The sequence below is a fragment of the Palaemon carinicauda genome, chromosome 14 (genome assembly GCF_036898095.1).
Source record: "Palaemon carinicauda isolate YSFRI2023 chromosome 14, ASM3689809v2, whole genome shotgun sequence".
NCBI classification, from domain to species: domain Eukaryota; kingdom Metazoa; phylum Arthropoda; class Malacostraca; order Decapoda; family Palaemonidae; genus Palaemon; species Palaemon carinicauda.
The window spans coordinates 35,700,383-35,716,040 of NC_090738.1; the positions used below are offsets into that span (position 1 = coordinate 35,700,383).

General features: G+C 43.6%; 1 protein-coding gene across 1 annotated transcript in view; it reads left to right on the forward strand.

Annotated features, from left to right (window-relative positions):
• The window catches only part of PNPase (polyribonucleotide nucleotidyltransferase 1), a 185,568-nt gene that overhangs the window by 105,103 nt on the left and 64,807 nt on the right, over positions 1–15,658 (forward strand). Inside the window, exons 7-8 of the mRNA XM_068386971.1 lie at positions 287–470; positions 6,119–6,325. Of these exons, the coding sequence (XP_068243072.1) occupies positions 287–470; positions 6,119–6,325 (391 nt within the window). The remainder of the gene's footprint in view (positions 1–286; positions 471–6,118; positions 6,326–15,658) is intronic.

The following is a 15,658-nucleotide window of genomic DNA, read 5'->3' on the forward strand; positions in this document are numbered from 1 at the left end:
TCATGGGAGAAAGAAATGTTTGAGACATAAAAATTTAAGTTTGTTATATTATTCTGAAGCGAGTGAATCTCCCTTAAATCACATGATAAAGAAGTGTTTAACTAATATTATTTTAGGTTTATTTTTTTTTATGTTGTCAGTGAAATGCACCACTGCATGCATAGCTTATAGATTTTAGATAAAGGGATTTCTACTGTTAAATTTCACCAACGTGTATATGTGATGAATAGTTGAATAATTACCTGTATTTATTTGAGCCTATTGTAACTTGTGCTTCTTTTATCAGTGATGCTTGAAGGAAATGCAGAGAATATACTACTACAGGATCTTATGAAAGCTATCAAGCTAGGGGTAAAGGAATGCCAGCATATTATAAGAGCAATTCATCAGTTATCCAAAGAAGCAGGGAAGGAGAAAAGATCATTCACAATTCCCGATGAGTTACCAGAAGAAATAATGATATCTGCCAGGTAATATGATGGTAATTATTGTACAGTAACTGAGGAAGTATGAATTTTTAATCTATATATGTTTTACGCATTGCAAACCTTTCTCTTGCGTATGCCTAAAAATTGGTTGGTCGTGGTGCTGACAGCTTTATTTTAGGCAATTATCATAAAAGCTGTTACATGAGCTTTTATCTTTATGGGGTTAGACATAAGATAGGTTTTCTCCCCCTGTCTTTTGTTCAGTATAAAAGATCATGAATGAGCAATAAATTAAAATGTTTTGAACAGGTGCAGAACATAATGCACATAGATTAACTTTATTTGAAACTATTTTGTTATGTATTAGCCATTAGGAGATTGACTGAATTTATCAATAACACACACACACACAAGTGTTATTTCTTGAAACATGAAAGGCAAAACCCCAGATAGCATTCCTTTTGTAATCTCAGTGTGGTAGTCTAAGTAAGGTTTTGTTTCTAGTATGCACAGTTTGTCTCCTTTCCAGCTATTTCCTACAAAAGACTTTATCATGAAATATTACAGTTATCACAGGCTCTTTCAGCTTCCAATACATACTGTACTGAACTGTTCTTTTAAACATGATGTAGATAATGTTAGTCAACATTTGAGTGATGTCACTAAGGAACTTGCTGAATATACTTTCACAGCTAAAGCCAAGGGGTGACTAACCTTATACAATCCATTACTGTATTTCAATCTAAAATGTACATACATACATATACCAAGGCACTTCCCCCAATTTTGGGGGGTAGCCGACATCAACAAAGAAACAAAAACAAAAAGGGGACCTCTACTCTCTACGTTCCTCCCAGCCTGACAAGGGACTCAACCGAGTTCAATTTGTAGATTAAATCATGTTGCTGTCATATGCATAAAAAAAATGCAATTTTCTGCCTTGTGATTAATAGAGATTGTACTACATACGTCAATAGACCCATCCATATACCAAGGCACTTCCCCCAATTTTGGGGGGTTGCTAACATCAAACAAGTGAAAAAAAGGGGACCTTTCATCTCTACGCTACTCCCAGCCTGACGATGGACTCAAACAAGTTTGGCTGGTACTGCTAGGGTGCCGCAGCCCACCCCCCCCTGTTATCCACCACAGATGAATCTTCATCACGCTGTATCCCCTACTGCTGCTACCTCTGCGGTCATCCAAGGTGACCGGAAAAAGTAGCAGAGCCTACCGGAACTGCGTCACAATCACTCGCCTTTCATTCCTATTTCTTGCACGCACTCTCGTCTCTCTCACATCTATCCTCCTATCACCCAGAGCTTTCTTCACTCCATCCATCCACCCAAACCTTGGCCTTCCTCTTGTACTTCTCCCATCAACTCTTGCATTCATCACTTTCTTCAGCAGACAGCCATTTTCCATTCTTTCAACATGGCCAAACCACCTCAACACATTCATATCCACTCTAGCTGCTAACTCATTTCTTACACCCGTTCTCACCCTCACTACCTCATTCCTAACCCTATCTACTTGAGATACACCAGCCATACTTCTCACACTCTTCATCTCAAACACATTCAATTTCTGTCTCCGTCACTTTCATTCCCCACAACTCCGATCCATATATCACAGTTGGTACAATCACTTTCTCATACAGAACCCTCTTTACATTCATGCTCAACCCTCTATTCCTTACCACTCCCTTCACTGCCCCCAACACTTAGAATTCTTCATTCACTCTCTGATGCACATCTGCTTCCACTCCACCATTTGCTGCAACAACAGACCCCAAGTGCTTAAACTGATCCACCTCCTCACGTAACTCTCCATTCAACATGACATTCAACCTCACACCACCTTCCCTTCTCGTACATCTCAATACCTTACTCTACCTACATTAACTCTTAACTTCCTTCTCTCACATACCCTTCCAAATTCTGTCACTAAACGCTTATTGGTATATGCACTTCCATTGATGCTTTTCGTCGCATGAGGGTTAATACTTTAGCTGTAGGGATTCTTGATACATATATAAACTAGTTTACTAGTGTTATGAAGATTACCTGACTGAAAACAATGGAAAGTAGGGGATTGGAGGTTAAGACCTGGAGGTCTAAATTAATCGAGAACTCTTAGAATACACCCAATTCATATGTAGCAGAATTACTCTTTTTTCCTGAATCTCAGTATTACATATATATCTTCATATATCCCTTTTTTCCAATAGTTCCTTGACATATATATTACATATATATCTTCATATATCCCTTTTTTCCAATAGTTCCTTGACATATATATAGGTTTTCATCATGTCTGTGTTATGTTCTCAGTCTGTTGCCAGCTTAGGAACACCATGTCTCTACCAGTTCCTTATTTTCAATTTGATCTTGGCTCTATACACCAGCTATGAATCTTATCATTCTCACCTCTTCTAAATCTGTTGTATTTTCTTGGTCATTGTCAACATGTCAGTTATAAAGAGTAATCCAGGCATTATGTAACTATCTTGAGTCTATTTTCTCTGCTAATGTGACATACTGTATTTATTTACTAATAGTCTTAGTAATCTCTCCATTTCATCCATGCTGCAGCCAATCATAGACCTCTGACAACTTCTGCTTCACAGTCCAGTGTGTGTCCAAAGTATCAGAAATTCCCAGCTTGTCTCCAAAGTATCGGAAATTCTCTACCTCTTCTAAGAACTATGTATTTATCACAATGGGGTTCTCAACCTTCATCTTCTCTTTGTTCATTTTAGGTATGAAAAATGTGCAGACATGTATTTTTACCCCTGCACCTTTTCAACAACAAATGACTGTAGAACCCCAGAGATGGGCATCCCCCTACTTGCAACAACAGCGGTAAGAGGGTACTGCAGACTTCAGTATACCTTTCCTCCTTCCTTACCTTCACTGCCAAATGGCATGACAGGCATCCACTTAGTTTTGGCAGGATGAGAAGGTTGGGACACCAAGGCATCACTCTTCTTCAACACCCAGTTGCCCCACTACTGTAGTTTGCTTCCTAGTGTACCAAAAAGGTCACTGCCTTCTCACTAGACAGCACAAGCATCCTGTACTTCACTATTGAGTTGAGGTATATAACCGTGTTGTCTGTGGAAGTACATCACCACACCTAACCACTGGTCAAACCACGACACTGCTTTGAGGGTATCATAGCAGAAGACTCCATGGCTGATGAATCAGGAGACTTCCCAATAGGACAAACACTCAGCTAAGTCAGTAGAAATGTCGGCACAGAAGACTGCCTCGAAAACTAAAACATCTGGAGGCCAATGAATTCACTCACACAATCTGATAATTCCTCTGGTTCAAAGCAATACTTTATAAAACTGACCACGGCAGCTCAAGAGAAGGCCTCTATTGAGGATTGCTGATCAGTGACCAGGGACCGACTTGTCATTAGTGTCTTGGTCGCCACACCCAGTTCGTTTCATTCACAAATGAGTGCCAGAACCTGTAAAAAGTAGTTCTAGGGCATAGTTCAGTGCCATTGGGGTTGGCAAATCCCGAGCTTTGCAGGCTTCTCGGGAGAACTATCCCTTTCTCATAAATAAAAACATTCATGGCCAAGAACAGAACAGGCAATGTAATTCGGGACTGATGGTGAGCCAGGCTTAGACCATCTGCAGTTGACATCAGAAAGAGACTAATCTTTGTCATCGATCCAAACAGAGACAGAAATTGAAGCTCATACCCTTTCTTGTATTGGTTAGGATTAGAGTCCGGCTATGGCGTGTCAAATATCAACCGGAAGTTACCGGCTGTGTGCAGTCACACAATGACTTGTAAAGCTGCCATATTCTCTATCCAGGACATGATGAAGAAGAAAGCAGCTCTTTTTTTGTCCAGGCAGAAACGAGTGAGTCAAGCTCCTCCAACACTTGGCTGATGGAAAGAGTGGATGGGTCCCTACAGAGCCATGCACTTCCAACAGGCCTGGCTACCAGGGCACCCATACTGATACCTCAGTCCTGCCCCGCAGGTTTCCACATACTGGGGGCCCTGGGAGAGGTGAGATTGCTAGGAGTCTAGTGAGACTTCTGCATTAGCGCTCCTGGATTTATTCGACTTCTTGAGAGATAGTGCCAGAATCAGAAGGAAAAGAGGAAAAGCTGTAAAAATATAAGGAAGAGTGCACTCAATTCTTCCCATTAATATACTTCCTCACAGGCTCTACAAGCAGAGGAGTTGAGGTCTGAGTGACCATCGATGATGACCGTAGAGTTTCCTCTGACAGGAATCACAGTACTCACGGTCACTGTCCCCGGGAAATAGGTAGACATTATCATAGACTGGTTTTGGAGAGGGTATCACTGGTACTAAGGTCGCTGGCACAGGGATCTCAATGAGAGCCACGGGTCTCGGGGTCATAGGCACAGTGGCAGGCACGGGTGACGCCTTGGGCTTTATAGCCACCGGGCTCACTGGCCTAGTGGTATGCATGGGGACACCTGGGGCCTTACTGCTACCGATCTCACTGGCAAAGGGGCATGCACTTGGGACACCTTTTTAGTTCTCAAAGATACCAATCTCACTGACACAGGCAGAGACACTGGAGGCATTTGTTACCTAGGCCTCTCAAATACCGGTGTAACTATTACTGAGGTTAACGGCTCCTGGCGAACTTTATGGGTCTTGCCACACAAGCCTTATTAAGCTAGGGATACTGGGCATGAATTAGTCTTTGGTAATCTTAATGGCAACTGGAGAGCTATCATCAGATTTTGGAGAGTAGTGTTCTCTAGGGAAAGTTCACATGCCACCAAACATTGAAAAACTCACTGATGCAGATTAAGGTTTGGCCCCTGACATGGACTCCCATGGGACCAAGCATAGGCGTATATATAGGAGATTCAGTGGCCGGCACTGTCAATGGAAAGAGAAAAAGAGGCGTAGAGCTTCATTGGCATCAGTTTAGGCATTGTCAGGGATGACACTGAAGAGTCCTTAGCCTTCCTTTTCCTCTTCAAAGCATATGGATGCTGCTGAACAGAGGCCACAATAGCAAACAATCATGCTTCTACTAAAAACACAGATTGAGTGTGGATCAAATTCTGGCTTAACCGTAAACTGGGTATATTGTTCACCATTTCCCATGCATTTAGGAATACTCTATCTTGTTTTGCCTCCATAACATGAAGCCAGTAAGCTACCTATCAGAATTGAAAAATTTATAGAAAGAATAAACAGCCTTTTTTGTAGGCTGCTAAAGTACTTCCGTACTGTACTAGTTGCGGGCAAAGACAAAAGTCGAGAGTCTTTGACAGGTGAGTGGGCGAGACTAATCACCGTTCACCACCTTTCATTAACCACTTACTTTAATAACAAAATTAAAGACCACTCCAGTTCCACTTAAGATATTACTTATGGTAAAGGACAAAAAGTATGTACTGTATATGCATTGATGATAATTTGTTTTTGTAAATGTGGAATTTATTATTTTGAGATATTGGAATATTTGTTTATATACAGTACTTGCTGAGCTTTTTTAACATTAAAGTGAGCCAAAATATTGTTAAGCTTTCTGGTTGAATAGTCATAGTTCATTCTTAAATAGATAGTTTAGTTACCACAAGGAAATAAATATTTATATGAATATTATATGAATGTTTAATATTTTTACCAAAGATTTAATCTAAGTAATGCTTACATTTTTTTTTTCAGAACGTTAAGTGAGACAAGACTGCGCAACATTTTCACAGATTCTTCACATAATAAACTCTCGAGGGATCATGCTGTAAATGCTCTAAGATTAGATGTTGTTGAAAAGTTAGCTAAAGGATATCCGAAAGAACCAGAGACGTTCAATTTAGCATTCTCAAAGATTACTAAAGAAGTCTTCAGAAATTTAATTCTTGATGAAGATATCAGGTAATTATACTTAAACTTTATTGTGTCAATGATTCAGATGGCTAAGACTGGACTTTATGTAATTCTACTTTGGTCTGGTGAAATTTCATTTTTCAATATTAAACTTACCCGGTGATCATATAGCTGTCAGCTCTGCTGCCCGACAGAAAAAACCTACGGACGGAATACGCCAGCGATCGCTATACAGGTGGGGTTGTACATCAACAGCGCCATCTGTCGAGCAGGTACTCAAGTACTCGATGTCAACACAGAACCAATTTTCTCTCTGTCGTGCCACCGGCAAGACCTACTGAATACGCTCTTGTTTTCTGGATTGATTTTCACGTTATTTGGTGAAGTATTCATTTCTGGTTATTAGCTATCGCTGTGCAGAAGTTATCTTCAATACTTCCTTGCATTCTTTTATTGGATTTTGGATTATTTGTTGACGACTTGGATAGATTTTGAATTCCCCCCTTTGACTAATTCAAGATGTCTGACCCTTCTCAAGTCCCCAAGTACAGGAAGTGTAGCGCTAGGGACTGTTCAAGGCGTCTTCCGAAGGCCTCTATCGATCCGCACACCATTTGTTCCAATTGTAGGGGTAAAGCCTGTCAATTGGAAGATCGATGTGAGGAATGCGTTGGGCTTTCGGAATTCGATTTTCAAGAATTCCTTAAATATTCACGTAGGCTAGAGAAGGATAGGATCAGGAGGAGTTCGTCTCGCTCAATTGATTTTTCCTCTCCCCATGCCCCACAACCTATTCCTTCCCCTGTAGTGGTTGCACCCGACCCCCCTGCTAGCTCTCATCAACCTTCAATGGCAGATATGATGCGTGCCATTCAGGCTCTAGGTGAGAGAGTCGAGTCATTGGCGAATGACCGCAATCAACTCATGGCTGACGTCAGGGAGTTGAAAGGTAAAAGTGCAGTGGGAAATGAAGTGAGTGTCAGTGCAGTGAAAAGTGTCAGTGTTACGCATGAGGGTGCGTCTGTTCGTGCCTGTCGTCCTCCCAGTCCGGGACCTCTTGCAAGCTCCCAAGCCCAGGGGAGAAGCAATGTCGTACGACCAAAGGGTTCGACAGGCTTTAATCAGCGGACAGACGTTCCCTCCGTGGTTTCGGACGTATCTTTCCTAGATCGTCCCACCCACAAGAAGACGAGTGAGCCCGTTCATTCCTCGTCTGCGGAAGAGGTTTCTCGACAGAAACGATGGACCAAGGTCTCACGGCCTCTTAAACGTAAGGTCCCTTCCGAGCAAGTCCAACGGCCCAGGTGTAGCCACTGGGTCAGTTCGGACTCGCTGCAGTCCTCCGACGACTGCACACCTCCTAAGAGAGGCAAAGTGGTACCGCAACAGGCAGTAACTCCGTCTGTTGCCGCACCCGCTGTTGTAGACCCTAAGTCACAACAGACAGTAACTCCGTCTGTTGCCGCACCCGCTTTTATAGACCCTAAGTGGTCTTTGCTGCAGTCTATGCAGACTCAGTTAGCTGCTGTTATGCAGGAGTTTCGTGCGGAGAAGGTTGACGCTGCACCCGTTAGCCTACAACCTACCACGGTTGTGCGCCCAGCAGACGCTGAGGCTGCCTGCTCCCACACTCCAGCTGTGAGAGCTCCTCCACCCATGCGCAGTCGACCCTGCCAGACGCATGCTGACGTTCACAGACGCACGGAACCCTCCGTTGCCGTTCGTGAGCTACCACAACAACAGGAGGGTGGAGTTAAGCTGCCGTGTTTTGACGCGGTGCGTCAGCCTCCGCAACCCACGGTGGTCTCCGCTATCCTTCCACAGTCGGGAGTAGACACTTTGCGCACCCACTCAGCTATGGTTGTTGCCAGTTCTCAGACTGACCAACAGTGGCATGACGTTGGGTCCAGTGCAGCCACGCATGCACCCGTGCTGCCTGACTCAGCCGTCCAGCTTCTACCTACTCCGTTGCCTCTTCCTCCTCAACATTCAGACGATGGAATCTCTGATGATGACGAAGCTGCACATCTTGACGACCAACACTCGGACATCGACGAACCCAAGACCACGCCTCCATCCTTAGACTTTAGGAAAGTGCTTGCGCTGTTCAAGGATTTATATCCGGATCAGTTTGTGTCTGCAGCACCACGCTCGCCTCCCTCTGAGTTCGCTTTAGGCATGCAGTCAGCAGCACCTGCCTTTACGAAGCTCGTACTCGCTCGCTCGTCCAAGAGAGCTTTAAGGGTACTGGGAGAGTGGTTGCAGTCCAAAAAGCAACTTGGGAAGACATCCTTCATGTTTCCCCCGGCCAAGCTTACTTCCAGATCTAGCGTCTGGTATGCCACGGGAGAAGTTCTCGGCTTGGGAGTTCCTGCCTCTGCCCAGGGCGACTTCTCAAGTCTGGTAGACTCTCCCCGCAGGCTGGCTATGAGACACTCCAAGATTTGCTGGACTCCTTCGGATATGGACCATCTTATGAAGGGAGTTTTCCGTGCATTCGAAGTCTTTAACTTCTTGGACTGGTGTTTGGGAGCGTTGAGCAGGAAGACCTCCCCTTCTGATAAGGAAACTTCCATGCTCATTATGTCCTGCATGGACAAAGCCATTCGGGATGGTTCTAGTGAGCTTGCGGCTTCTTTCGTGTCCGGGGTCCTCAAGAAGCGGGATCACCTTTGCTCCTTCTTGTCAGCTGGAGTCACCCCATGTCAAAAGTCGGAGCTTATGTTTGCTCCCCTCTCGAAGTGTCTCTTCCCTGAAGAGTTGATCAAGGAGATTGCCGCCTCATTGATCCAGAAAGACACTCATGACCTGGTGGCGTCATCCGCACGCAAAGCCACTCCTTTGCCCTCCGTGCCTAGACCCAGGATGGACACTCCAGCGTCAAGGTTCATTCCGCCCTTTCGTGGCAGAGCCTCCAGCAGAGGAGGTGCTCGTGCCGGAAGTCAACGTGGGAGCAAGAAGAAGGGTTCCAAGTCCTCTAGAGGCAGAGTCTGACTGCCACCTTCTTCAGACAGCAGTGGGAGCCAGGCTCAAGAACTACTGGCAGGCCTGGGAGAACAGAGGCGCAGACCCACAGTCTGTGAAGTTACTCAGGGAGGGGTACAGGATTCCATTCTTGCACAACCCCCCTCTAGCAACAACTCCCATCGACCTCTCTCCCAGGTACAGAGAGGAGGACAAGAGACAAGCTTTACAGCAAGAGGTGTCTCTCTTACTACAAAAGGGAGCGGTAGTCATAGTCCGGGACCATCAATCCCCGGGCTTCTACAATCGCCTCTTCTTAGTGCCGAAGAAGACAGGAGGGTGGAGACCGGTGCTAGACGTCAGTGCTCTGAATGTCTTTGTCACAAAGCAGACGTTCACCATGGAGACGACAAAGTCAGTTCTAGCATCGGTCAGGAAGGAAGACTGGATGGTCTCGTTAGACCTAAAGGACGCTTACTTTCACGTCCCCATCCACCCAGATTCCCAACCTTTTCTAAGGTTCGTTTTCGGGAAGGTTGTCTACCAGTTCCAAGCCCTGTGCTTTGGCCTAAGCACGGCACCTCTAGTTTTTACCAAACTGATGAGGAATATTGCCAAATTCCTGCATTTAGCAAACATCAGAGCCTCCCTCTATTTGGACGACTGGCTTTTAAGAGCTTCGTCAAGTCGTCGCTGTCTGGAGAATCTACAGTGGACTCTAGATCTGACCAAGGAATTGGGTCTCCTGGTCAATTTGGAAAAGTCCCAACTCGTCCCATCCCAAACTATAGTATACCTAGGAATGGAGATTCAGAGTCAAGCTTTTCGGGCTTTTCCGTCGGCCCCCAGAATCAGTCAAGCCCAAGAATTCATCCAGTCCATGCTGAAGAAGGACCGATGTTCAGTCAGACAGTGGATGAGTCTGATAGGGACGCTTTCATCACTGGACCAGTTCATCGCGTTAGGGAGACTCCACCTCCGACCCCTTCAGTTTCACCTAGCTGCTCACTGGAGAAAGGACAAGACGCTAGAAGCGGTCTCGGTTCCTATTTCCGAGAAGATGAAGTCTTCACTGACTTGGTTGAAGAACAACATTCTCCTCAAGGAGGGTCTGCCACTGGCTGTTCAGACCCCCGACCTCCTTCTCTTCTCGGACGCATCGGACACGGGCTGGGGTGCGACATTGGATGGTCGGGAATGCTCGGGCACGTGGAATGCGGATCAACGAACGCTGCACATCAACTGCAAGGAGCTACTGGCGGTTCATCTGGCCTTGAGAAGCTTCAAGTCCCTCCTTCTAGGCAAGGTGGTGGAGGTGAACTCCGACAACACCACAGCCTTGGCGTACATCTCCAAGCAAGGAGGGACTCATTCGATGACGTTGTACGAGATCGCAAGGGACCTCCTCACCTGGTCAAGAGATCGAAACATATCCCTAGTAACGAGGTTCATTCAAGGCGACATGAATGTCATGGCAGACCGCCTCAGCCGGAAGGGTCAAATCATCCCAACAGAGTGGACCCTTCACAAGAATGTTTGCAACAGACTATGGGCATTATGGGGTCAGCCTACCATAGATCTGTTCGCAACCTCGATGACCAAGAGGCTCCCAATTTATTGCTCACCGATTCCGGACCCACCAGCAGTTCACATAGATGCCTTTCTTCTGGATTGGTCCCATCTAGACCTTTATGCGTTCCCCCCGTTCAAGATTGTCAACAGAGTTCTGCAGAAGTTCGCCTCTCACGAAGGGACAAGGTTGACGTTGGTTGCTCCCCTCTGGCCCGCGAGAGAATGGTTCACCGAGGTACTGCAATGGCTAGTAGACGTTCCCAGAACACTTCCTCTAAGAGTGGACCTTCTGCGTCAGCCGCATGTAAAGAAGGTACACCCAAGCCTCCACGCTCTTCGTCTGACTGCCTTCAGACTATCGAAAGACTCTCGAGAGCTAGAGGCTTTTCGAAGGAGGCAGCCAGAGCGATTGCTAGAGCAAGGAGAACATCCACTCTCAAAGTCTACCAGTCGAAGTGGGAAGTCTTCCGAAGCTGGTGCAAGTAAAAATCAGTATCCTCAACCAGTACCTCTGTAACTCAGATAGCTGACTTCCTTTTATACCTAAGGAAGGAAAGATCCCTTTCAGCTCCCACGATCAAGGGTTACAGAAGCATGTTGGCAACAGTCTTCCGTCACAGAGGCTTAGATCTTTCCAACAACAAAGATCTACAGGACCTCCTTAAGTCTTTTGAGACCTCGAAGGAGCGTCGGTTGGCCACACCAGGTTGGAACTTAGACGTGGTACTAAGGTTCCTTATGTCAGCAAGGTTCGAACCACTTCAATCAGCCTCTTTTAAAGATCTCACTTTGAAGACTCTTTTCCTCGTCTGCTTAGCAACAGCTAAAAGAGTCAGTGAGATACACGCCTTCAGCAGGAACATTGGATTTACATCTGAAACGGCTACATGTTCCTTACAGCTTGGTTTTTTAGCCAAAAACGAACTTCCTTCTCGTCCTTGGCCCAAATCGTTCGAGATTCCAAGCCTTTCTAATTTGGTTGGAAATGAACAAGAAAGAGTACTATGCCCTGTAAGAGCTCTTAAGTACTATTTGAAACGTACTAAACCATTACGTGGCCAGTCAGAAGCTTTATGGTGTGCCATTAAGAAACCTTCTTTACCTATGTCGAAGAATGCAGTTTCTTATTATATCAGACTTTTAATTCGAGAAGCTCATTCCCATCTGAATGAGGAGGACCATGCTTTGCTGAAGGTAAGGACACATGAAGTTAGAGCTGTCGCGACTTCAGTGGCCTTCAAACAAAACAGATCTCTGCTGAGTGTAATGGATGCAACCTATTGGAGAAGCAAGTCAGTGTTCGCATCATTTTACCTTAAAGATGTCCAGTCTCTTTACGAGAACTGCTACACCCTGGGACCATTCGTAGCAGCGAGTGCAGTAGTGGGTGAGGGCTCAACCACTACATTCCCATAATCCCATAACCTTTTTAATCTTTCTCTTGAAATGTTTTTTATTGTTGTTTTTTTGGGTTGTCCGGAAGGCTAAGAAGCCTTTCGCATCCTGGTTGATTTGGCGGGTGGTCAAATTCTTTCTTGAGAAGCGCCTAGATTAGAGGTTTTGATGAGGTCCTTTAGTATGGGTTGCAACCCTTCATACTTCAGCTCCTAGGAGTCGCTCAGCATCCTGTGAGGATCGCGAGGCTCAGTAAGGAAGACGTACTTAAAAAGGCAGAGTAATTGTTCAAGTCGACTTCCTTACCAGGTACTTATTAATTTTATGTTTGTTATTTTGAATAACTGCTAAAATGAAATACGGAATACTTAGCTCTTAATGTTAACATATATGCTGGTCTCTACCCACCCCCCTGGGTGTGAATCAGCTATATGATCACCGGGTAAGTTTAATATTGAAAAATGTTATTTTCATTAGTAAAATAAATTTTTGAATATACTTACCCGGTGATCATAAATTAAAGGACCCACCCTTCCTCCCCAATAGAGACCCAGTGGACCGAGGAGAAAATTGGTTGTGTTGACATCGAGTACTTGAGTACCTGCTCGACAGATGGCGCTGTTGATGTACACCCCCACCTGTATAGCGATCGCTGGCGTATTCCGTCCGTAGGTTTTTTCTGTCGGGCAGCAGAGCTGACAGCTATATGATCACCGGGTAAGTATATTCAAAAATTTAATTTACTAATGAAAATAACATTTTATCACATCTTTTCATTTATAGCTACTTTAGTGTCTATCATGTCTGTTTTCTTATTACTGTATTTCAAAGAATCTTAGCTACTGTTCATCATGCCCACCTTTTGAAGCTACAGCTCTCCGACTTCTTAAGTAAAAAAAGTGAAAGACCTCTCTCTCCCTCTCTTATATTACCTATTGGTATGGCAACGTCATCTTTGATGTGCCAAGTAAACAATATTGACGCAGAGCTGCCACCAACATTATAACAGTAAGTCACTACATGCAAGAAACATTGTTCTGATTCTCAGGCAGCATGACTTCCATAGTCGTGAGTTGATTAATGTTTTTTGGATTTTGTAGATAGACAGAATATAAAGGTATAGTTTCAGTATATGTTTACATTCTAATAGTTGAGTTCATAGGCTTCATTTTGAAGATAATGATCTGCATTCCCTTTGTGTTTCTTGTTGGGCCATTATTATGATAGTGACCTAAACCATAGGATTTTGTAATGTGTAGATTAGCCAGAGAAGCTTATGGTGGAAAATGTCAAGTTAGTTAATAAAAGGGTTCATGATAGGTATTAAAAATGTAAGAGAAATTATGATAGTAAATTAAGGGGAAAGTTTGAATCAATATAGGCTAGTTGATGCAGGCACTAACGTAGAGATTAGTGGTTAAACAGCAAATGAACTAGAAGATTTTAGGAAATATGTTGATGAACTTAAATCTCGGCTTAACGTTTTCATGGAGCATTTTTCCACTTTCATGAAATCAGCTATTGTTGTTCCCTCCAAAAATGTATTTGTAGGTGATAATGAGACTGCAACCACCAAATCCCCGGAGCTAACATATTCTGCCCTAAACCCCAGCCTACTATTTTTCAATGAAATACACAGTCCTAGTATTTTACTATTGATTGATCTTATTGGTGATAGAATCAAATCCTTCTCAACCTTCAGTTTCTAAAGTTGATCTGGTATCTTTTACATGTATTTTGAAACCTTTGACTTAATGGAATCCAGATTCTTACTAAGTGCAATCAGATTCCAGGGTTGAAGAAAGGTACAAGAACTCTAATTTATCTCCTCCTTCCGCTTCTGAACCAAGTATAAGTGACCAACCAATGTGTGCAATTATTAGTATAGTAGTACCTTGAGATACATGTATAATTTGTTCCTGGACCGAGCTCGTAAGTCAATTTGCTCGCATCTCAGTTCAATTTTTCCCATATAAAATAACTAACAAAAATTTAATCAGTTCTGGCCCCCTAAAAACATCTTAAATTAATGATACATACATACATATACCAAGGCACTTCCCCCAATTTTGGGGGTTAGCCGACATCAACAAATGAAACAAAAACAAAAAGGGGACCTCTACTCTCTACGGAAAAAACTTGCTTTTAACTGTTATACTGTATACACTTACTTTACACACACAATGATATAATAAGTGATTACAGTAGTTTATGCATGAAAGATATATTTTAGTGTTGTTACTGTTCTTACAATATTTGTAACTTCCCTTGTAGTTTATTTCCTTATTTCCTCTCCGCATTGGGCTATTTTTCCCTTTTGGACCCCTTGGGCTTATAGCATCCTGCTTTTCCATTTATGGCTGTAGCTTAGTTAGTAAGAATACTGAAAATAATAATAATAATAATAATAATAATAGATTACCAAGACTACTTGTGGATGGGCACCATAGTGACCATGGTAATTTAATCTCATGTCTTTTTTTCTATTGTATTACATTTTCAAAACAAGCTTGTTTTTTAAGCAAGTGATGAAAATTTCTGCATCAGTCCCCTCTCCTTAATGTAGACATGTAGTTACTGAATCATTTAATGTAGATTCAGATAGAATTAGTATGTGATGCAAATTAAGGGGGGAATAGTCAAACCCTAACAAACCTGAAATTTTAATTTTTTCAATATTTAACTTAGCCGGTGATTATAATAGCTGCAACTCTGTTGCTCGACAGAAAACTCTAAGGTAAAATTCGCCAGCGATCGCTATCCAGTTTGCGGGTGTGCCCAACAGCGCCATCTGTCGTCCAAGTACCCAGTACTCACTGTAAACAAAGAACTCAATTTTCTCTCTGTCGTGCTCCCGACAAGACGTGCTTATTCGCTGTTGCTAACTGGATTTGTTTTCACAACTAATTGGTGAAGTACACTATTCTAGTTTTGAGCTTTCGCTGTGCAGGCTTTTTCTTCACAATTCCTTGAACTCTTTTTGATTACGGATTCTTTGTTGATGACTTTTTGATAGTTTTTGAATTCCCCTTTGACCAATTCAAAATGGCTGACCCTTCACAAGTCCCAAAATTTAGGAAGTGCAATGCTAGGGACTGTTCAAGGCGTCTTCCGAAGGCCTCTATCGACCCTCACACTGTTTGTTCCAATTGTCGGGATAAAACCTGTCAATTGGAAGATCGATGTGAGGAGTGCGTTGGGCTTTCGGAATTCGATTTTATCGAATTCCAAAAATATACACGTAGGCTAGAGAGAGATAGAGTTAGGAGAAGTTCCTCTCGTTCTATTGACATTTCCTCTCCTCATGCCCCACAACCTATTCCTTCCCCTGTAGTGGTTGCTCCTAATCCCCCTTCTGGCACTCAGGAACCTTCGATGGCTGATATGATGCGTGCCATCCAAGCTCTGGGTGAGAGAGTTGAGTCACTGGCTAGTGACCGTAATCAGCTC